The sequence below is a fragment of the Orbicella faveolata genome, unplaced genomic scaffold (genome assembly GCF_042242905.1).
Source record: "Orbicella faveolata isolate gen_17 unplaced genomic scaffold, um_ofav_v1 contig_47, whole genome shotgun sequence".
NCBI classification, from domain to species: Eukaryota; Metazoa; Cnidaria; class Anthozoa; order Scleractinia; family Merulinidae; genus Orbicella; species Orbicella faveolata.
In genome coordinates, this window is record NW_028301577.1 from 23,876,078 (window position 1) to 23,900,773 (window position 24,696).

General features: G+C 36.9%; 2 protein-coding genes and 1 non-coding gene across 3 annotated transcripts; 2 read left to right on the forward strand and 1 right to left on the reverse strand.

Moving 5' to 3' along the window:
* Window positions 1–64: 64 nt before the first annotated feature.
* Trnac-gca (transfer RNA cysteine (anticodon GCA)) lies at window positions 65–136 on the forward strand. The gene has a single exon. It is a non-coding gene; the product is annotated as a tRNA-Cys (tRNA).
* A 916-nt stretch (window positions 137–1,052) lies between these two features.
* On the forward strand, window positions 1,053–14,370 carry LOC110060946 (acetyl-coenzyme A synthetase, cytoplasmic-like). The gene is made up of 18 exons (XM_020767754.2): window positions 1,053–1,423; window positions 3,167–3,258; window positions 3,977–4,080; window positions 4,657–4,729; window positions 4,977–5,052; window positions 5,740–5,845; window positions 6,482–6,597; window positions 7,711–7,785; window positions 8,035–8,152; window positions 8,755–8,888; window positions 9,865–9,997; window positions 10,315–10,371; window positions 10,973–11,053; window positions 11,458–11,566; window positions 12,023–12,162; window positions 12,460–12,519; window positions 13,246–13,291; window positions 13,630–14,370. The coding sequence occupies exons 1-18, from the start codon at window positions 1,092–1,094 to the stop codon at window positions 13,839–13,841; spliced, it is 2,064 nt and encodes a 687-aa protein (XP_020623413.2). The 5' UTR covers window positions 1,053–1,091; the 3' UTR covers window positions 13,842–14,370.
* LOC110060947 (IQ motif and ankyrin repeat domain-containing protein 1-like) lies at window positions 14,077–22,153 on the reverse strand. Its single transcript, XM_020767756.2, has 14 exons — window positions 21,794–22,153; window positions 20,888–21,034; window positions 20,494–20,658; window positions 19,873–20,127; window positions 19,222–19,284; window positions 18,397–18,536; window positions 18,176–18,230; window positions 17,371–17,466; window positions 16,731–16,805; window positions 16,365–16,413; window positions 15,929–16,022; window positions 15,662–15,796; window positions 15,331–15,459; window positions 14,077–15,045 (listed from the first exon to the last, which is right to left on the reverse strand). The coding sequence occupies exons 1-14, from the start codon at window positions 22,010–22,012 to the stop codon at window positions 14,868–14,870; spliced, it is 1,800 nt and encodes a 599-aa protein (XP_020623415.2). The 5' UTR covers window positions 22,013–22,153; the 3' UTR covers window positions 14,077–14,867.
* Window positions 22,154–24,696: the final 2,543 nt, after the last annotated feature.

A 24,696-nucleotide genomic window follows, 5' to 3' on the forward strand; every position in this document is an offset into this window, starting at 1 on the left:
TGGGAATGCTCACGCGCTATTTTAAAATTTAATATTTAAATTTTCCCCAAATGTAGACATGAGTGGGGGTATAGCTCAGTGGTAGAGCATTCGACTGCAGATCGAGAGGTCCTTGGTTCGACTCCGAGTGCCCCCTCTGCAATTCCTTTTTTCCCTCTAAAAAGTAGTGTTCCCTTTGTTTCTCTTTTTTATTATATCAAAACATACAAAGAACGTAGCTTCGCTCACGAGATTAAGCACTTTTAAAATTTTTAGTTCAATTGATGCTCCTACACTCTTTTTTATAAGAATATTCTCCGGCCCAGGCTGAATCTTGGACGATTTTAGGCTGAAATTATTCTTGTCATGATATTGTTAAATTATATATTATTATAAAGGAATACAAACTGGACTATGCCGAGACAACAACAACAACAACAGCATCATCGTCATCATTATCATAATGACTTTATTTTCGTGTCAATTACATCTAGCAGTGGAGAATCGTTACTGCTAATAGGGGACGCCTAACTAAAACTATTTAAAAGTAATATACATAAAAGTCCTATAAGAGAAATTAAAATTTTGAGTCACAAAGATGGCAGCCACCACATCCATCTAGGATCTAGCCTCCGTACGTGGGTCTTAAACAACGCCACATTACCTTTCTAATCGTGACTTTGATGCCGTTGAAGTAATTTTGGAACCAGACTGCAGGCAATAATATAATGGCCAAATGCTAAGCCTGTAATGTTATTAGCATCGAACATGGGACCAGTGCTGCTTTTTTTTTTTTTTTTTTTTTTTTTGGCATGTAGCATATCATTGTATTGCACTTATAAATTTTCAACAAACAAAATTATATTCTTTTCAAAATCTCAGCCTCGGGTTTATTTTTCAAATACTCTTAAAATTTCGCAAATTCCAGAGTGGATATTCTTTTCAAATATATTCTTATATAAAAAAGGAGTGTAAAAAAATACCTTGTTTAGTCCATCACGTTTCCTTGGTAATCACCGCGCTGGGATGATCGACGACTCACCTCCCCTCCCACGAGTTCGTACCCTCCCCACTGGGATTCGTGCTTCCTTTGCTTCCCAGTACGATCGATCATGGCGGACTCGAACGAGCACGACAAGGAGCTGGTGGGTTGGTTTTATCCCTCAAAGGAAATCCAATCTGAGGCATATGTGTCCAGTATGGATCAATACAGAGAGCTGTATCAAAAATCCATTGAGGACCCAGCGGCTTTTTGGGGAGATATCGCAAGTGAATATTACTGGAAAGTCCCGCCAAACAAAGAGAAGTTCATGGACTTCAATTTTGACACCCGTGAGGGAAACGTGTTTGTGAAATGGATGGAAGGAGCTGTGACGAATATTTCATACAATGTGTTAGACAGAAATGTGGAAAAAGGACTTGGGGATAATGTAGCTTTTTACTGGTAAGTATTAAAATTCTTAAAGAAGGAAGTACTGACCAGACCATGCTAGTCACGCGGGAATTTGGTTTGATTGCAAAGAGAAACTCGTGAAGTGAACTCTAACAAAAGCTAAGTTCATTTACTGAGTATGCACCGTGTAGATGGATTCTCGTAAAAGTGTTTGTGCGTCTTTTCATGTAGCTGAAGAACTTTTAAGGGCAGTTGATCAGCTGCTATTACGTTCGTAAATATAGCTTTCATGTGGAACACATGAAATACGTTTCATGCATGTGTTTCATGTGATCAGTCATGTCTTCATACCTTTCATGTGAAGAAGATGTGCAAGCAGAAGACTGTGCAAGCAGACGACTTGTCTAAGGACAGCATTAACATTGTTAATGATGTATATCTTTCCAGAAACAGTTAAGAAATTTATAACACTCGAGTATGTATGAGATTTGACATCCCATCCCATACATACACGGGTGAGTTGAGTCCCAGATAATGGCTATATTTGTACTAGAGGCAAATTATCCGTCTGAGACATATAATTAATCTAGATACTAGTAGTCATTGTAGATTAAAGAGTGTGTTGGAGTATCATTAGGTTTGGTATGTTAAAAAAGCAAAAATTCTAGGAACAGCATTTTCTGCCTGAGCTGTTAGGTAGACATGAAATTGCCTTTTTTCCAGTAGGGGCAAAAACGAATGAACTGGTCACAAAGGATGTACATACAAGAGGGTTTTGGTCTCGTTTATACATGTGTTATGCAATATCAGTTACTCACTGGAAACCCACAATTCTGGTCCATGTAAATCAACACAAACGTTGCCTGTATTGGCTTTGGGGAAACAGCTATTGAGGATTTTTGCTTTCGAGACAAATTATGAAATAGAGGGCGTGTTGGTGTACCACAGTAATCCTGTTGGAGTTGAACTCTTTTCCCATGTAAACACATGGGAAATTTGCTATGTGTATGAATTATAGGGAAAATTCCTCTTTGGTTGAGGGGGACTTGTGGGAATGCTCATCAGTAAATTGCTTGAGCTTTATTTGACCCCTAAAAGATATACCAATACTTTGAGACAGACTGGCAAGTATACACTGCAGTGATTTTATGAGGGGATCAAAGCCTCTAGAGAGTTACACCTGTAGATCTTTTTCTCTGACTGATATATAAACAATAGTTTTCATTTGGCACAAAAATATGCTTGGATATTTGTCTGCAGACATAATCTGTTCCTTAAGCTGATTAATGGTATTTGGCATGCAACCCTTAAAGGTATATTGATGACTAAAAACAGTGGCATTTTGTCCTCAACACCCTACGTGAGGAGACCAAAGTGAGACAACAAGCATCCAGGACTGTAAAATAAATAATTAAAAGTAAATAAATTACAATATTTAGAGAGCAAGCCACGTCAGCCTTAGCTGGTTTTCATGTGCATCCTCTATCCTGGTTGAATTGGAATTTGTAGCTTTTGGTTTTTGTGGAGGGAGGAAGTACCTGGAGAAAAACACTCTGAGCAACAACCAAGGTCAACCAAAAACAAACTCAAACCCATGTAAAGCCCAAGGCCACAGGACGGAATCAAACCCAGTCCACATTGGTGGGAGGCGAGTGCTCTCTCCACACCACCATTCCTGTTCCATCCCTTCTCTATGCCCTCTTTCACATTAGGGTCTCCCTGGGATGTAACCTTGTGTATCTTGAACATGTCTGATATTTACAGTTTTTTTTATCTGTCCTTGTTCAAATGTAGGGAAGGAAATTTTCCTGGAGATAGTAAGAAGATTACATACAAAGAACTTCTTCAAGAAGTATGCAAGTTTGCTAACGTGTTGAAAGACAAGGGTAAGAATAGCGCTTTTTTTCCTCTGAATAGTAAACTGCACTCACAAACATAGTTACCGAATCAGTGAAATGGGAAAAGAACTTAGCTATGAAATAACATGCTTCTTCAAACCCAGATCCATGTGTAGCTGCTGTTTCCCATGAGCCTCACTCATCTAAGGACATTTCCTGTGAGATCTGCTTACTATTAACTAATGATTGATGGTGAAAATATGCCACCAGCGATATATTTATTTGTATATTTATGTGCCTAGCAAGTAGGCAAGATAAACCAAATCCTGAGTGGGCCAATATCTAGCCATCTAGACCTCTTACTTGTGGAGGTGGAATGGCCTCATGGCTAGTGTGCTCGACTCCAGATCAAGCAGTCCGGGTTCACACAAGCCCTGGCCGGGGACATTGTGTTGTGTTCTTGGGCAAGACACTTTACTCTCACAGTGCCTCTTTCCACCCAGGTGTACAAATGGGTACCGGCAAATTTAATGCTGGGGGTAACCCTGTGATGGACTAGCATCTCATCTAGGGGGGAGTAGAAATATTCCTGGTCACTTCATGTTACAGAAACCGGCCTGGTGGGCCTGATGATATGATTCACAAGACAAACAAGTCAATATACGTTATTTTATTTGTTATTTTATTTGTTATTTTTGCTGTTTAACTTGAAGTATGTGAATATATTAATGACCATGTACATTGTGTTTTGTATAATAAACATCAGGCGTCCAGAAAGGTGACAGAGTAGCAATTTATATGCCAATGATAAATGAGTTGGTTGTTGCCATGTTGGCTTGTGCAAGAATTGGAGCTGTTCACTCAATTGTGGTAAGTCAGCTGGTTTAAATTGCTACACAGACTTTTATGATCATTAATGATTACAAATAATGGAATTACACATTTTTACTAGTGTGCTACGCTTTTGTCTAGTTATAATACGTATATTATGTAATTACTTTGCACCTAGTAAGTGAAGATTTTTAGACCTAGACAACTATATTGTGTTTTTTTATAAATTTAAATTTTACATGACTCTGCAAGCCAATGGCTTAAATTTTGTTGGTTTTAAATAAAAGATATCATCATCATTGTCATTGTCATTCAGTTGTATCTTGTTTCAGTTTTTGTTAACTGCACAGTTTAAGCTTCCTCGAGGTTTTTGTTTAAATTCAAACCTCTACTAATGGCCACCTCCCCACAACACATATTTTCGTCCAAGTTGACAGATTTGCTCTTATTTTAACATCTCAAAAATGGCCAACTCTTCACAATGGCCAGTAAACTCTGTTCCCCGGATGGCCATAGTAGAAACTTTTCTTCTGTGTTACACCTTATGTGTTTATTAATTTATTTATCAACCATTTGCTTGGTTATCAGTTATAATTGTTTTCATGTTTTTCATAGTTTGGAGGATTCTCTGCCGAATCACTCGCTGAGCGTATACTTGATTCAACTTGTAAAATTCTTGTCACTGCTGGTAAGTGAATTATTAAACAATATCCATGTACCTCTTGAGGTCTGCTCAGTTAAATTAGCCTGTAATATTTTTTGAGTGTTTAAACAATTTCATGTTAAATTATATTAAATAAATCTTTTAATTTGTAAAATTGATTTCATAAATACATGTACTTTATTATGAATGAAATCACATGTAAATTGCATTATTGTCAAATATTTTTAATGATACATGTAATGATTGTGTATTGTAAAAAAATGTCTTTCAGATGGTTCATACAGAGGAACCAAGCTTATTGACCTGAAGGCGATTTCTGATGAAGCAATAGGGAAGTGCAAAGATCAGTGAGTATTAGTTACCAGTCTTAATCAGCCAGCTGGAGATACCTGGTGTAATTGGTCCTTGACAAATTATTCATTTGTATCGAAAAAAAAAATAGTTTATTGAAGGTGTTGTTGCCATGATTTAAATTATCTTCAATTGCTTATTCTTCAAACGTGTCAGACTTGACTGAGATTTCCATGCAAAATTCACTTGAGATAACATATTTCACGATTCGGACTTTTAAGTAAATCTTTGTTGAAACATGTGAAATAGTCTGATTTTTCCTATCAAATGTAAGAAAAACAATAGGTATCATGCTACCCCAAAATTATCATGACAACTGAATTGTCATGAATCGTCATGTATTGAATTGCTCATTAATTTCAGTGACAAAACCTGTTGACACACTAAATTAAAGAGATGAGGTTCTACCTGTGAAAACACAGTTCACAATAATTGTCAACTGATTACATCCATAAACCTTTGACCAGCTAAAAATCAGTTATTATCTGGTTATATATTTTTGACCATTTCAGGGACTTTGAGCTTACTCAATAATATAATTATTGAGTAAGGTCAAAGTCTCTGAAATAGTCAAAAATATATAAACAGATGATAATTGATTTTTAGCTGGTCAAAGGTCTATGGACTTAATCAAGCAAAGTGTAAGTCTCCTGTATTTAACCAAATACTATCCTTTTTTGCAGAGGATTTACTGTAGAAACTTGTATTGTTGTTCAGCATGTGAGTGGTGGCTCCACAAATAGTCCAGGGACATCACCAGTTGCCAAGAAACCCTGTCCTCCAATACAGGTGATTATATATTCCATAACTACCTGTTTCCAAATTTTGTTACAAAAGAGATGTTAAAAAAAAAAAATTAGTGAAAAATTTAAATTCATTGTATTCATCAATTGTATGGTTAAGCTTATAATCCATCAAATATTTTGCTCACATCAAATTTGTTTATACACGTCACATGACTAAATATGCCCCATCTAAAACTGGGGCATATCAGAGTGATATTTCCCAATTTTGAAAAGATCCAGGTGCTGCAAAAGATATTTGAACTGGAGGGTAATAAACACAGTAGCCTCCATTTGGCATGAAAATATGCGCAGATATTTTTCCTTGGACATTATCTGTTCCTCAAAGCTTGCACTTTTCCTCAGGCTTTGTTCTCAGAAAATGTTTGCTTGCTCAGAGCAAAGAATGTCTGCAGACAAATATCTGAACATATTTTTGCACCAGATTGAGTTTATTGTTTAATATATACATGTATACTCTATCTTTTGGAAGGAACATAAATTTATTAAACTGACATCCAACATGTTGTATCTTAACATTTTATTCACACCATAATGTAACAAAATTGATTAATTTTGCTTTTTTCATATGTATATGTACTCATTCTATTTTGAACACTTATTGGCCACACTATGTTGGTAGGCAAATTTTAACAGTGCTGTTGACTGTTGGTGGCATGAACTTATGTCAAGTGCAAGTGACAAGTGTGAGCCATGTTGGACAGATGCCGAGGATCCATTGTTCATGCTCTATACAAGGTATTCAGTTATTTACTGGCTGGGAGCATAATTATTATGATTATCTGACAGCAGACAGGACAAAAAAACATTTGATCTCAGGTCATGATTTATTGACGAGTTAGGGACAAAACGTGTTTTGTTGATGCTTGTTCGATTCTGGCCAGAAAGCTACAGTTTGAAAATGCGTTGGGGGAAGTTCAACTGTGCACTTGCTAATGAATCTGATGTGTGGGGCTGCCTCGCATAAACACAGCAGATAATGTATGTCAGTATGTGATTAGGAATAGGATTGAGTCAGCAAGGCTACATGTTCAGTTGATATGATGACAAAACTACAATAAATTATTCATATGTATAATATTTAGTGGCCATTAAAAAGTATACCTTGATGGAGTGTCTTTTGCATAATTATTGACAGTGGCCTCCAGTGACCCCAAGTTTCTTGTCGTCTTATCAATAACTATAATAATTATAGGTTATTATAAAGATAACCTGCAACTCTTGCTGGCTACCAATGACAATATCCTTGGCCCTGTAGCCTTCCAGTTGAATCACTCAAGCTCAGGTTACAAGATAGGTAACCGGTGTGCATGGCCTTAAGGGACAAAATGTGTCAACTTATTTATAAAAATATAATGACTTTATGATGTCTTATATTGGATTATTTTATTTTTAAAGCAGTCCCCTAGTGTTTGTAAATTTGTATTTCATTTAAATACATAAAATAATAGTTGCTGAAATTATCGTAATAAATGTGCTAGGAATTTACCATAGTCTGTTAAACGTGGGTTTTCCCTAACATCTTTGGCTTGTAAGTTTAAGTTTTTTCGCTCATGAAGCAGCGTGCAAAACAAGAGCCAGAAAAACCAGATGCTTTGACGTAATAAACTTCACCACATCGTGAGAAATTAATTGTTTTCTCCCAAACTAACTGCTTGTAATTTATTCCAAAATATACGCTTCACTGGTTCTTGTGAGATGAGACTCTCGTCTCTCAAGAGGAGACTCTCGTCTCATGGGGTGAGACTCTAGTCTCGCAAGAAATGAGACGAGAGGTGGTAACTTACTTTTGAGCGATACTGTAATCTTATTGCATGAACTTATCTCTGTCTCTAAATTTTCCTTCATCAGTGGATCAACTGGCAAGCCAAAAGGTGTCCTTCACACCGTAGGAGGCTACATGCTTTACACTGCTGCTACCTTCAAGTAAGTAAATGAAAGAATTTGGACTGAATCTTTTTCCCACAGAATGGGATGTTTTCTTTTGATAAGTCTTCTTATGAGGTTAATGAAAAGGTAATTAAGTTTATTCCAGTCAGCGAGTTATCTCTGCAGTGCCAGCATTGAAGGGCTGGCAATATTAATTTTGTTCTCAGTAGTTTCTGCATCTTATTCTCTATCTTCAGTAGTTAATGTCCACTAACTTCCACATTATTTGAAATATATACCCTTTAGATATGTATTCGACTATCATCCGGGAGAGGTGTACTGGTGTACGGCAGATATCGGGTGGATCACTGGTCACAGTTACATCACTTATGGACCATTAGCAAATGGTGCAACAAGTGTGCTGGTATGTAAATTATCCACTTCATGTAGTGTTAACTTGAAGGAGGTAGCACCTAATGACTGATGACTACCAGACCACTTCTGAATAACTTTCAACATTTAAGTACAGTACTGTGTTCAATACTTTAGAGTAACTGTTGTTGTAGAAGAAACAATGCATGCAGATGCAATTTAACAACCTCGACATTGCGTTGGACTAGACAGTAGTTGATGACTCATGATAACATGGCCTCCTGTCAAAACCTTCCAACATTCAAACACTCCATATCCTGACCAGTATTTTACAGCAAATCCATATCCAGGAAATCACTTGGAAAATTGGCCAAAAATATCTGTGATGCACACAGAGTATTCTCCTGTTATACATGTATCACAGACAGAGGAGGTCTCCCATAAACTCATAAGTCCCAAGTTACCCCATATGTTCAGGAAGATTTTGCATTCAATACTAACAGTAGAATGGATGAATTGGAGTTTCCTCCTGGAGTTGACAGGTCTTCATGTAGTAGTTCTACATAAATTAAGTTTAGCCTAAGCCACTCCACTAATAGCAGTTCTGTCACACAGCTCAAAGTCATAACAAGTGTCAATCTTTTTTAACTGCAGTTTGAGGGCACTCCTTTTTACCCTGATTCTGGCCGTTTCTGGGATGTTGTTGACAAGTACAATGTTTCCAAGTTCTACACAGCTCCAACGGCTATCAGAGCCCTGATGAAGTTTGGTAAAGCTGTTGTCCAAAAGTAAGTGACCACAGTAACTTGTCATTCAACACTTCTTTTGTTTTTACAGGATTATATTATCACTTCTTTGATATTTGTTTGATATTATTTCCCTTCATGGTCCTATTTCCAGATCCAAAAAAAGTGTTGTAAATGCTAGTGTACCTAATAGGCAGTGCATGCAAGGGTTTCATGAACATTTTTATCAGGAGGGCAAGTTCTTTTCATAGCTGGGCAAAACATTTTGAACCGAATTTCCTTTAAAGAGAATGTTTTCCCTAGAGGGTCAAACTAAGCAGGCAAAGTCCTCCTCACAGCCAGTCAATTTGCCCGGTACCTGGCCCCTAATGAAACCCCTGTGAATGCTGCCCTTTTCATTTGAGGTATGTATAATGCACCAGCTAGCCAACAGAATGATGAAACTATAACAACAAAAGTGGAACATTAGTTTACTTTACATGTACTAGATGAGCAGTTCACAAAAGGCTTTTTTTTGTGCCAGATTAGGAAAAAAATCCTTAGAGGCAGCAGTCAGTAAACCTACAAGCTGTTGCACATGGATTTTGAACACATTAAGTAGTTATTTTGAATAGGTGACATGCATGAAAGCATAATATGACATATACTGATTGCAAGCAGGAAAGGAAAAATTTGTTTGAAATTCCTTCAGAATCACGAAACAAATTATAATTGCCAAGTCTCTAAGGTAGATGTAGAGTAATTATGCAAGTGCTTGCATTCTTTCAAGGTATAATCAGCCTGTGGTATGATTATAGTGAAAAGCAGATCCATGGCTGTCTAAAACAATGAATAAAAACCCTTGCTTAATAAATACCTGGCTCAAAGAAATTGCAGGAGTCAAATTAATTCAGGGTCCACCAACCCAAGTTTAAAAGAAATGCCAACTGAAGGGTTTTTAACAGAGGAAACACAGTAGTTTCATATACAAAAATTCTACAGCTTTATTTTTATGTTGAATCTATTTAAAAAATTACAGGTACAATCGTAAATCTCTGAAAGTGCTTGGAACTGTTGGGGAGCCTATAAATCCTGAAGCGTGGCTTTGGTATTATCACACAGTAGGTGATGAGAGATGTGTCATCGTTGATACGTACTGGCAGACGGAGACGGTAAGTATTCACAAAGTTACCGGTACATAAATATCTGATAAAGGAATGCAGACTTCTGTGTTTTAACTAAATATACGTAGTCACAGTGTCCTCTTTGCTTTGGGCTTTAATCATATGATTGCCTTCTCTCCAGTGTATTGCTGTCTGTTTTTGTACAGTGTACGACCCTACAACAACTACATGTAACAAATGGTTCATGTTTAAATCTTTTGAATGGAACCAGTGGTGCACCCTCTTCCATAAGGTTTATATTGTTTTAAGTTTCCCACTCCCCTGTCTATCTCCAAAAACAGTAAAATCAGAATATTTCCTTTTAGGGAGGACATGTGATCACGTCTCTTCCTGGAGCGACACCCATGAGGCCAGGGGCAGCGGTAAGACTTTCCTTTTAGTCTCCAGAGTGATAAGCATCAGTTTCAGACATTTTCTTGTTTACTTTTTAGATAATCAATGTTACTACTTTGGAAACCTGTAAAGTGATGATTAACACTGATTGTCTAGTAAAAATGACCTGCAGAAACTTGTTAGTCCCACCACTAAAAAGACTTAGAAATTTGGCAGTGTTTTACAACATGGCTGTTTAAAATGGTTACCTAAACTTTGCACAGTCCATTGAAGAAAAAAGCCATTAATAATAAGATGGCTGTGCAGAAACTGTCGTCTTTTAAATTCAACTGGATCGTTAAGTTAGCACTCCAGTTTTCTCAGTATAGAGTCACAAGCTGTAGTGCAACTCAGTGACCCTGGATATGTTATGGTTGTCCTGTGCAGTTTGTTTCCAGGTTACCCATCAGGTGTCTAATTAATAAGTTGTCAACCCATAATGGGCTGTCATCCCATTTATGCTGTGCAAGACAAAGTTAGTCACATTCAGTTGTGTTTTTGACTCGTGTGTAAGGCTAATTCGTATTATTTGTTACTTTTGGTGTTCATAACTATTCTTGTTTGTTTTTTTTCTTTTTTTTTGTCTTGCAGTCTTTCCCTTTCTTTGGAGTTGTGCCAGCTATTGTTGATGAACATGGCAATGAACTTGAAGGAGCCTGTGAGGGATTTCTGGTAACAAATTAATAATGAGTTAAACTGTCTATCTCTTGTTTCCACTTTAGTGAAATTGTTGGTTTTATAGTACATTAACTGACACTACATTTATCTCTCAGTAACCTTGCATCTCTTGTCCAGTTCTAAGGTTAAATGGTTATTCAATCAGTTTCTTTAGCCTTCTTTGAGAATATATTGCAAAATAAATTCACTTTGACAGACTGAAGTTTTGTCCTTTACAACTGCACATTGAGACACACTTTGACAGTTACTTGAATGTATAACGTAAATCAAAATGTAAAACGATAAATGTAAAAATATGCAGGAAAATAAATTTCAAGACAGATGCAGGGATATATCACTGGCAGCAAATTTACAGTGTGATGTGTGAATAATACCTGTGTATGCATTTCACCGTGAAGGTGATGAAACAACCTTGGCCAGGCATGGCGAGAACAATCTTTGGGGATCATGAGCGATTTGAACGAGTCTACTTCTCTAAGTTCAATGGTTACTACACCACAGGAGATGGTGAGTTACCCATCAGGAAACATGGCACATGTTGTTAATTGGTTAATTTAAATAAAAAAATTAGCACACAAAAATTCCACATTAGGTCCTAGCAGAACTGACTGTACCTATCCTTCATACACCTTTACTTTTATGTGACTTTTAATGTTGTAGTTAATAAAGTATAACAGAAAGAGTAATTATTGTATCACTGGAAGAACAGATGTTTCTTTGTATCAGTTTTACTGTAATTCAATTGCTTGTAGCAGGTTGTAAACCTAACAGCAATGGTTATTACTGGATCACTGGAAGAACGAAGAACTGATGTTTCCTATCAGTTCTAACAATAATTTTACTGTTTTTTTCTAGGATGTAAATGAGATTGTAAAATTATGGTTATTACTGAATAACTGGGAGAACAAAGAACTGCATGAATGTTTCTTATCAGTTGTGTGATAATTTTACTGTTTTTTGTAGGATGTAAACGTGATAGTAATGGTTATTACTGGATCACTGGGAGAACAGATGACTGCATGAATGTTTCTGGTCACTTGTTGAGTACAGCACAAATTGAAAGTGCCTTGGTGGAACACGAAGCTGTCACCGAAGCTGCTGTTGTAAGCTGATCTTTCCCTGTTCAAAATAGTCTACAATGTACATGAATTGAATGCAGTTACATATTTTTGCCGCATTGATGCAGTTTACAGGTTGCAATACTGGTTTCCAAATAATTATAGGTATGACTACAGATGAGGGATCCCACAGAGAATAAGCAAAGTTTGGTACTTCATTGCTATGAAGCATTAATAAAAATTCATTCTTTCAACCTCAGGAAGATATTAATTCTTTGGAGAATACTCCAGTAAAGACATGTTAGCCTTAGCTTGGCTTCTGTTTTCTTTTGTTGTACACAGGTGTCTTGTCCTCACAAAGAAAAAGGGGAAGGGATCTACTGTTTCACAACACTGATGGAGGTAAATTATTTCTAGCCTGTAGAGCAAAAAAATCTCAAGAATGATGGCAAGTCATACATGTACCTTGTTCATTCTTCTCATTCCTACAGCCAAATAATCTTATGCCATCCATAGTTAACTGTCCCCCTTGTATTCAAATATATAAGACTTTTCACTTCATGGAAGTGTCTCCCCCTTGCTTGAGCACCTGACTTATCTATGTCGCAGGATTGGCACCAGTAATGACCTTGGTAATATTATATACCTTCCCATAGGAAATTATGAGGGGTTTCTTTTTCTTTATAGCACAAGGTAGTCATTAAATGATGTATCTATCACGCTGGTGAAAACACTCATTCTACCCTCAAACAATTGTGGAGTTGAACCGCATCCTGCATAAAGAAGTGCATGTTATTTTCAAAGACTTTTAATTAATAAAATGTCCGTACAACTTTTAAATAATAATGCAATGTACTCTCATATTATTTGTTTATTAATTATGGATGTAACTATTTGGCTACTGACCATTACCAGAATTATAACATGTATCATAAAAGTAAATTAATAATAATTAATGATCACCAATGAACTATTTTTAAGTGGTTTGCATCCATACCATCTACAGAATTCAGTTTGCCTCTCAGTCCAACTTAAAAATCATCACGGGCCTAATTAGGAACGTAATATTGTTATGATTGTATTATATTGTATAAACTAATGTGTTATTTTTATTTCTCTTTTCTCAAGGGAGTGGCATTTGGTGAACAGCTCATCAAAGAACTGAAACAAAAAGGTAACAAAATTATCTTAGATTGTTTCATGTTTTGATAAGTTGTATAATAATCTTGATACATTGCTTTAAATCAAGGATGGGTGCTTATTCAAGGGAATTAAGGGTGATAAAAAGCCTTGATGGGAATTTCTTACTTAAATATTTTAAGTCCTTGTCATAGTGCCTAACAATCTCCTTTTAGCTTGTTAAACAGCAGCATTTAATTAACTGTTAGGATTATATTAATGATTATTATAATATTGTTATTGTAAATACAGGCATTAATTTCCAATTATGAGGCATTCACTTCTGGTACACAGATCAAGACTGAATTTCTGTTGCAACATCTTTATTTTTAGTTCGTACCAAAATTGGACCTTTTGCAACTCCTGATGTCATTCAAAATTCACCTGGGCTTCCAAAGACTCGTTCTGGCAAGATCATGCGCCGAGTTTTGCGGCAGGTTGCAAAGAATGACAAGAACATCGGTGATGTCACAACCATGGCTGACTCTTCTGTTGTTGACAACTTGTTTGAAAACAGACCTCATGTGGATTTTATACCTGAGTGACGTAATTCTTTGGGAAACCATTACCTTTTGACCATGACATTGTAATATATGGAGAACTGGTCCAAAGAATACATCAAGCCCACCAAAAATTTCTCAGTCTAGTTTTTCACAATGCATGGTATTCAAGAGATATAGATTGTAAACGTGTTGGTTAGTATTCTTTTTGTTTGGGTAAAATATTATAAAAAAAAATTGGCATTCAGTTTGATGCTTTATTGAACAACTTACAAGATGGTTTGTACAGCATCCTTTATTTTCAAGATGTACCTGTGTCAGGTTAAATATTTACTTGTATCTCTTAGTTATTTAGCATGAAATAGACATAAGTGTATTGGAGATACAATAAAATTATGTAGGGTTAGGGTATTAAATTATACTTTCCAACATTTGTGCAATATATTTTTTCGTATAGAAGCAATCATTTCTAGTGTTAGGTGCTGCAATTTGTAGGGGATTAACAAACATAAAGATGGAGAAAACCTTAAGATTAAACTTATTAAATACATTCAATAAAGGTTTTGCACAATAACTTTTAGTGTAGTAATAAGTTTCCTTTGCAGACATGAGACTAGTATAAAACTGTTCTTTAGTTCCTCTTTTACTTCCGTGTGGAGGAAAAACACATTTCACTGTAAAAAATACATGACCTGTGCCAGCCAGTTTCATTTGAAATTTGGGATTGTGCTGTCCCTGTTTGCCAACTGTAATGGAATATTTTCAGGTGGTTGATTCTGTTATGCCTTCTTGCCATCAAGGTTGATTACATCCACTTAAACACTTTATGCACAATTTAGTTACATATGTTATAACTATAGATTTTGTGCATGAAGCAACAGTGCAATTCAAATTGTCCCACTACACAAGACATCATCAACTTTGATAGCAAGAAGGATCAACTGTGAAAGTATAAAATGAAAGTATAAAATGTTGCAAATATATATAGCAAAAAAACCCCATGTGCACTGATAATTAGAAGAAGCTTCTGTCAGTGACTAGCTGTCAACAGAGGTTGATTTGAATTAATTGTTATACATCTGGTCTGGAAGGAATGATGACTCTTATAGGGTATGTCTGTTCCATTAAGTGTTCTGGAGGATGCCACTGTTGTGTAATTATGATAAATGAAAATCTCTCTATTCTTGCTCCCAGGAAACTTGTCTTGCTGTACTCCTCCCCATCTGTTGGTTGGACAAGCTCCAAAAATCTGTAAAAAAAAAATGGTCAAAGCATGAAGTGCTACGTACTTGAAAAATGTAAGATCATAGTCAGTGAATCTGAGATGTTCAGGACTTTGGAAGATTTGTTCTTGAACAGTTTACAGGAGGTCATGCAGTCTGCATTGTTCTATTAACTATTTCACTGACAATGTGAAACTGACAGTCAAATGTTTGGTCTTTTGGAGAATCCTTCTGTAAATACCTTTAAAGTGACTTAAGTTGGTTTCCCTCGTTAAGATTATGATTGAATTTGATTCAGCCTTGCCACTCACTTGCTATCTTTCAGAAGATCTTTAGACATCAGTGACGCCATGAGGCCTTTTTTGACTTCATCAAATTTCATGGTGGCAGTGTCAAACATGTCTACATCCATCATATCCAAGACTACTGGCTTGCCATACCTACAAAGATAAACAATGCTCAGGCAAATAACTCAATTGTACTTTCATCAGTTGCATCTTTCAGTATCTATAGGTACCCTTGGTCCATTGCAGATATCACCCTTCCCTCCCATATCATATTTGTCAGCCATTTATCTGTAATGGTACTAATTGGCAAGATGCATCCTACATGTGATTTCTGTTCATCACTTCCTTTACAAACCTTAAACCTCCTAGAATTGCCAAACGAATCACATCAGGCTCCATACGTTTAGGACTGAGTGCATTTATGAAGTTGGTGTCACGGTACCGCAAGAAGGTGGAACTCTGAGGAGTGGAATCAATCAGGAGGGGCCATCTGTAAACACAAGTAAGAAAATGTTTGGTATGAAAGTGTTTTGTTGCCAAGCCAGAGTATTGAAAAGATTTGAACCTTGCAAAATGTAAGCATGATTGTTATATGTCAGTAACCAGTCCATAACAGTCCCACCTGCCATCTGCAGCAATCTTGCCACCAACATCTCTGAACAATACATCATCAAGGTCTTTTATCATCACTTTCATGCCCTTTAGGTCGGTGCCGTCTTGAATAAAAGATATCAGCAAAAGAAGTTAAGATATTTGAGAGTGAAGGACTCATGAGATTTCTGTAGCATGGTTTCTGTAGTACAGTCGAGGAGGAGAGTATAGAATGACAGTCCATTGCAAGTTACAGTAATGTTACAGTTGGTATTTTTGTCAGGTTAGCTCAATTACCAAGGCCAAAGTTGAAACCAGACCTCTTGATCTAAAGCTCATTATACCAACCATACAAGGCCAACATGCATCTCAATGCAGTCACTCTAAATACAGAGAATTTGCCAATCAAAGGATTTGCCAAGAAATGGGAAAATGATCATGTTTTCCTTTCATAACAGTTTTGTCACCTGTAGAATCATTGTCTTTTCTGTGCTGCTCTCTAAGTTTTAGCTTCACCTGAAAAAGAGATTTTTTATCAACAAAGTCTTAATATCCTGAATTAATAGATTACTGAAAGCACGAGCAGAGGCCTGCACACCTATAGGTGTTGTAAATTCTATAGTGATGTACGTGTGAACACCTTAAATGTGCGCATTAAAAAATGACAGTTTGAAACTGAGTCAACTACAAAATTTTATCCATTATGCTGTTTAAATTGTCATGGAAGACAATACTGTTTGACCTTTTGAAATGAAATCTTATTCCTTGTATGATACCCTGTTTCAAATAACAATTTTAAAAATGGAATTTTAATTTATATTTCAACAATGTACCTGAGCTAGAGCTTCTTTTGAAGCCTCTGCTTTTTTTCTTGCAAGTTCAAGCACTGCCTCAGCATCATGCACTGCCTATAAAGCAACCATGCAAGGAATTTACCTCACACTCTTGACATGAACTGATACAAGTTTTCTCGCTAGCCTGCTGGTGATTTACACTGTACAGACAAATATGAAAGCAGTGCTTGGCCTGTTGGCCATAATTAAGTTTAATACCTCAATCATCATGATAGTGAAAATGAAAATATTCATACCGACCCCATAAAAGGGTATTGGAATTTCTTAGGGAGTGGGGGTCTCAAAAGCCAAAAGTTTAAAAGGAAAACATAAAAAACTAAAACTGGAATTTTCAGAGAGGTGGGGAGCATGGATATTTTCTGCAATGACACATTACTGGTATTACCATTTGCACAGATAAGACAAGACAATCCATAAATTGCATAACCTTTAAATTGTAATAATAATATTGTGAAAATAAATAAAAAACATTTGTAAGTAAACAACAGCACGATATTCATACAATGTCTGCTAGGTTGATAGAAGCTCAGAACTATCTAAAATATTCTCATTCCCTTTTCATACTCCTGGTTTTTCTTCATCTATGAGTGGAGTAGACTTTTGCAGAAATATCACACACCTGTAGTGTCACATCTCTTTTGTCCATCTTTCCTTCAGCCATACATTTATCATGTTCATAAATCCTTTTGTTTAGTTCACAGTGCGCTTTACCTAACTTGAAAGAGACAACAAAGTAAACATACATTGTATGCATTTATATACGTCCTTCAAGGTGCATGTGTGAATTTTTACTTTTACTTATTATAACGTTTTAGTTATTGAAATATAAATCAATGTTTTATTAATTAATTAACATTTGATCAACTGTTAGTGCTAACATTACACGTTAACCATAACAGCTCCATTACACCCACTCAAGCTTACTTCCCTCAGATGGAGAATCATTTTTCTGTTGAGAAATTGTCTTGGAGTATCATTTGGGGAGAACTATTTGGGAATATTTTGGAGAGGCAAAGCTGAAGAAATTGAGCAAAAATCTCCACACTCAGAAAGGCAAGAATCAATAGGAAGCTAAGCTATTGTATGTCTCCTATGCGAGAGGCTCTAACATGAAACATACTTGATAGAGAGAATGGGAGGAAATTGTCACCTTGAATGAAACAATTTCTTTACATTACTGAAAATTCTTATTTCATTTTCAACATTTTAAAATCCTGCCATGACTATGAGGTTTATGACTATGAGGAACAAAATAATCTTGCTATCAATGCATTAGCCTTGATAAAGATATTTTTTCCTTTATAGTGACTTATTTATGTCTTGTAAGATTCACTGTAGAATTTCAATATATTAAAAGTTGGGTTTTTGGTTCAATCTGTGAATAGAGCTACCTCTAAATTTCTTGTCAGCTTTTATATCTTTACCTCTTTTTGATGAGCCTGGTTCTCCTTTTCTGCCTTTTGTAATTCCTTTTCCAGTCTATTAAAATACATGATAGGAAGTTATAACCAATAATCACCATTGCTGATTGATGTAAGTTATAATATGTGGCCAGGAGAATCTCTAAGAGGACTGCAAGTTACTCAAACAAAACCATTGTTGATGACACATTTTCTTTGGTGAACAACACAAGTTCTGTACAAACCTGTTGTTCTCTGCCTCCCTCAGCTTTTTCTCTTGTTCTGATCGAGTATTCCTATCGGCTTCCAGTTTTTCCAGCAAGACATCTGTTTGTTTGATGTCCCATTCTTGTAAAACCTGTTCAACAGCTGGTATTGCTGCCACCTATTTAAGATTTCACACAATGTACTGGTAAGAAGTTCAAGCAAGTGAGTTTCACAGAGTTTTCATTTCAGGGCCTATTTAACAATAATATTAGACTATGAGCCCGGGTTTTCTATGAGGGAACAGGTAACAAGGCATAGCAGAGTGGACTATTGCTCATAGAAAACAACAGCAAGTGGTCTAATTGTTTTGGTAGACAGTCCAAATGATTACTTGTATAGCACAAAACCTACAATTTTGTGTACTGTCAAGTCTAAAATTAAGAATAAGTTTCAGTTTCAAGAACAGCACGTGATTGTTGTCTATCTGCAAATACAAGATGATGAGAGACCCAATCAGATTCATGGATTTCCAATAGAACACAGCTGAGTGGCTGCTAATTTAAATTATTATTAGTGGAGGGTCCACCACTCATGACCCACTACCTTTTGCAACTCAAGCCAAAATACTTATTGAAAAACTCACAGCCATGCCCCTGAAAACCAGCAGAAGATGTCCTCATAGAAGACAAATGAATAAATTTAAAGTTACCAGAGAGGTAGTGGCTTGTCTTAAAGGAGGATGGGGTGGAGGGTAACTGACCATCACATGAAATTTGCCTACATTTATTGATTCAACCCCTAAAAAAGCCAAATATTTTCCTTGGCTCCCTGTCAGGACTAAGAGCAACACTGGATGTTCTTACCTGTACTGCATTTGTACCATCATCTGCTATTAACCTGGGGTCACCTCCATGTTCTAAAAGAGTCTAGTACATGGTTAAAAAGAATTGGTTGTTAAGTTGATGTTGTGTCAATGTATCATCAAATTATCAACTTATAATTATATAAAAATCAAATACAAACTCAGTATTTCCTAACCAGAAAGAGCTAAGTGTATTTAACTTTAAAATGTAAATTCCCTTTACTGTCACTGCCAATAAATACCATTAATGTATTGTAACTTTGCACAGCAGTACAATATCTTTCACAATCATATTCATTCACAGTCATTATTAAGGCCTTTGATGAAAGGTAAAAAGGTTTTAGAAACAAGTACAGTACATATTACAAACATGCAGGAGCAACTACATTTTTCTGGTTGCTATACGAGATCTTTGCGTCAAGTACTCATAATTTATGTTCAAACTCGTATTATAATTCTGAAGCAGTTCTGTGTATATTTTTTTTCACCACTCAATATACATGTATATATGTCATATTCTTTCACGTATATTACTGTAATACCAGTTCAAAATAACCTGTAATGTTCAAATCCACATTCAACCACTTATCGTACATGTATGTCAGCATTCACTTCCTACACTGTATTAAGTCTACTAGTTTAATATACGTACCTGCACAGCCTGAAGATGTCCCCCAAATGCTGCACGCCACAATGGAACTCTTTGATACCTCCCCCTGGAATTCAGATCAGCTCCTCTTTGAATTAGAAGCTGAATAGTATCCACATGACCACCACCTGCTGCTTCTGACAGGGGGGTGTTGTTGTTTGCATCCTCACAGTCCACTAGTGCCAATTGGTGTCTTGTAATGAGAGACTGTCTTGCAGGTTCAGATAAGTCTGATCTTTTGGAGTCTTCTTCATAAGCCTGTAAAGAATTCAAGGTATGGAGTATGGAGGCGTAGTGTGCATTTTTCATGGAGTATACATAAAGCACTGCTGGCAGGGTTTTGGGCTTCCCTCCCAAAATATTTTTATGTTTAGGAGTTTGGAAATGCCAATTTTCCTTCTTTTCCAGGGAACAGTTTCATTAATCAAAACATGGAAAATGTCAGGTATTTACTTCATTTAGTAACCTTTGTTGTTTATATGTAGTTAACCCTTGGGATAATGGATAGTAACTTTATGAGAGAAACTAGTCACTATAATTTATAATATTGTTTGATTTTGTGTCATATACTTGAAGCGTTTTCAACCTCCAACTAAATTAGTGCCACATCTAAGTGATATTTACCTCATCAAGCACAGCTAAAATTTCATCATTATCACCATCAAAAGCAGCTTCTAGTATTCTGCTTCTTCTCTTTGCCTCTTCCTTCCTTTTCCTTCTTTCTTCCTCTTCTTTTTTTCTCTCTTTTTCTGCTTCTTCTCTCTCCATCTGGACCAACTTTAGCCATGCCTGCAAGGGATTAACAGTCATCATCCCCAGTCCATATCAATCGGTTAACCACAGTGGTATCCAGACTGGCTCATAGGATGAAGATTAATTAAAATAGACAGTTTTCAGTCATTCAGGCCTGATATATCAACAACTGTGTGCTCCCTCACAGCAACTGCTCTTGAAAAAGTGCAACTGGGGAGTCTCCATTCTCCTGATTAAGTTGACATTTTCTTGAGTCCAGTCTTACCTCCTTTTGAATCTTGTCCATCAATTCATCATACTCTTGTTTGTCTTTTTTCCTCTTTGCCAGTTCCTTTTTAGCCAAATGTCGTCTTGTGTATTTCTGAATGATCACAGCAGAGTCATCCTGCTTTGTCCACTTCGTGCCTTTGACCTTGAAAAAACTAAGTATTTTAAAACCAATTTTCACAGTGGTGGCAAATAACATTTTAAATAATTAAGAGAGCCTCTCTTATAAAATCATCAACCTCTCAGTTTTAAGTGTAGACTGAAGTGATTCTAATTTTAACTTTCTGTTCAAGTTCAAAATGTTATAAAGTTATGTTGATATTACTGTCGAGCATTTCTTTCACCTTGTGTAGACTGGACTTTTTTGGAGGTGAACAATGTGAAATGATAATGTGAAACATCACGTCATGTGCAGGTAATTATTATGTCATGATATCACAACAGCACATTCCTTGGATTCATGATCTGGGATCAGTTGATTTTTTTTCATGAGCATCAGAAATGACTCAAGTAATAAAACAATGCCAAAACTCCTAAAATTGTAGAAATGACTTCACAAAAATATAAAATATTTCAGGTAAGGTCACAATGTTTGGAAGCTTTTACTTAAATATTGAAAAAGACTATAACTGGTGACAGTGAAGTCCATATTAGCATATTCCTCTCTCTTGGTGACATCCTCTAGAACTTTCGATAAATTTACATTTTTATTTTTTTATTCAAAGTTATTTTAACAGATGTTTGGCTCAACAAAACATCTTGGGGGCTCACACCTATATAAAAAATAACTTATTCTTGGATGACAAGAATATCTTTACAAATAAGTCTTCACAGTGAAGGCTTGCTTTGACCTCGTTACCATGGAAACTAAAATGTTAGGGATTCAACTACTCATGCATTCTACCTGTGGTGACGCATTATCCTTCCCCTTGGCTTGCGTTTTACTTGGGGATTTGACTCCTTTCCTTGCTGGGGTCCCCTTGGTTCCACTAGCTCCTGATTTAACAGCCGCACTGCTCGGCTTCTTGGCGGTGGGTTTAGCTGCAGCACCCCTCCCTGCAGGTTTTTGTGTGGTCGATTTCGGAGCCGATTTTGTTACAGGACCTGGCTTTTTTGGAGGCATGGTCCTCTTGCAATATGGTTCGGATAATGTGGCGTTCTATAATATTAAATTTTTCTGGTATGACTAATCATTGCTTACATCACCGCCATTTTGGCCGCCATAGTCTATTAATTAGTTCCTAGTACTCCTCCGTCACGTAGAGTATATCATTCGGGAGTGTTGGCGAATGGCTGCTGGCAATTGTTGTGACTGTACAGAGAGTACAGAAATTAATGAAAATACTAATGGATTGTTTACTGGCAATGGAACTCAGAGTGTGGATGAAACTGATCTAGCTGCCTCTAGGCGACCTCGTATATACGCTCAATTTGAACCCCAAAGAGTTCATATTTTCTGGGATCTTTTCGCCGCTGTCTCCATCTTGACTTTCGTCGCCGATATCGCATCCGATTTAGTCGTTTCCGTGTTGTATTACTTCGATGGCTCTTATTTGTGGTTTTCGCTGACGTTAGGATTTGTACTTCTGTCGTCCATTGTGATGCAAGTTTTCTCTGCCAAATGGTTTCACGAAGACGGTGAAAAGCAGAACTGGTGTGCATATTTGTTGCATCTTTTTCAGCTTGGTCCACTCGTTAGGTGAGACTGATAATCTTGTTTCCACAAACTGAGGATTTTTTTCTCCCAAACAAACAAAAGAAAAGCCTTATCTTTGAAGACGTACACCTTGTCTTCAAGCCAACTTCGCTAATTTAATTTAATTTAATTTAATTTAATTTAATTTAATTTAATTTAGTTTAATTCATAACATTCACGGATGTAAATTGAATTTGGCTTTTTGTAAACATACTCGTGTTACTCAATCACTCACTGACTAAAGGTTATTATTGTAATGAAATTGACCTTGAAATTGATATCAGCATATTACTAATTCTAGCGTGCCAACTCCTAAATGATAGCCTGTGTCGCAGACAGAAATTTAGTAACCCCGTAGTAGGTTAAGCATTTGCGACGCAGGCTACTAAATAATTACCTTTAATTTATAAGCCCTCCTCAGCCTCTCCTCAGCCAACACCTAAAGAAGGAGAAGACGAGGAAGAATTCACCCCAGTTCACATGCTCACAGACGAAATCCCCACCGATTCCACAAGAATTGGAGTTTTCAGACGCGCAACTGCAGAAGACACTACTTCCGGCTTACTGATGCAAGTTGTAATAAATGGTTGGCCTGAATTAAAGAAAGATTGCCACCCACTTCTTGTAGACTACTGGACGTACAGAGAAGAGATCAGCGCAGAGAATGGTCTGTTGTTCAAAGGCCATAGACTCATAGTTCCTGAGAAACTACGTAGCAGAGTCCTCCAAACCATCCACGAAGGTCATTTTGGTTTTGAGAAGATGCAGCTGAGAGCCCGAGAAGCAGTATTCTGGCCAGGAATAACCTCAGATTTACTACAGACAGCCCAGAGCTGTGAAGTGTGCCAGACGTTCTCAAGGAGCCAACAACGTGAAACACTGTTGCCCCATGAAGTTCCTCAAGGACCTTGGGAGAAGTTAGGAATTGATTTCTTTGAGTTTCAGTCTACCACCTATCTCCTGATAGCGGACTATTACAGTAGGTTTCCTGTGGTCGGAAAAGTACGCAGCACTACCGCAAGCACTACCACCGAGATTCTGGAGCAGGTGTTTAGCGAATATGGAGTACCTCAAACCGTTATGACAGACAATGGCCCCCCATTCTCGTCAAAGGAATTTGCAGCCTTTGCAAACCAGTACCGATTTGACCACATCACGTCCAGCCCTCGTTACCCGCAGAGTAATGGTTTCATTGAAAGTATGGTGCAGACAGTCAAGCAGTGCATGAGAAAGTGTGCAGCCACAGGACATGATCCAAACTTAGCTATGTTGATCTACAGAGCCACACCCCTTACTACCAGCATACCGTCACCTGCAGAGCTATTGAATGGACGAAGGTACAGAGCATTACTTCCAACCACATCCCCTATCCAGAATCCCCATTGTCAGGTTGTCCGAGAGCAAATGGTGAAAGACAAGGGCAAAATGTGCGAGCACAACAACAAGACTGCAAGGGATCTACCTTCACTGCCACAGAATCAAAGAGTGTACGTACAAGTTCACCCCCAGTGTAACCAATGGACCCCAGCAACCATTACCAAAACGCCAGTAACGTCTCAACCGAGATCGTACAGTGTCGAAACTACTAATGGAGCCCAGTTAGTGAGAAATCGTCGCTTCATTCGTCCAGCTCAAGAGACTGTTCCGAACCTGCCGAGAGTGTAAAGCGTGACGACAGCACTAGCAGTGAATGACCAAGACATGTGATTACAAGACCTAAAAGACTTATAGAGACAATTTAATCAGTTTCAGCGTTTCAGTTAAGGCCTTAAGCTATTTTTGATTAGTGGGGAGATGTTACATAATCAGCTTATGTAGTTCTATTTATTCTGTCACCTTTCAGGCATTGTCGTAATGCAGAGTGTTTGATAATTAGTATGCATTGTCCTGCAAGCCCAAATATATGCAGAGACGCTTCTGGAACTTTCTAAGATTTACATAAGTATATAAACTTGTAGGTTTAGCTCGGCATTTCATTCGTTATTAGTGTGTGTGTTCAAGCAATAAAACTTTTGCCAACCGGAGTAGTTAACAGCTTAGTTATTTGTAAACATGAGGTTAGGTTAAACTGCACATAAATTTTGTTATCATTAGATGCATTTTTTTTCTTC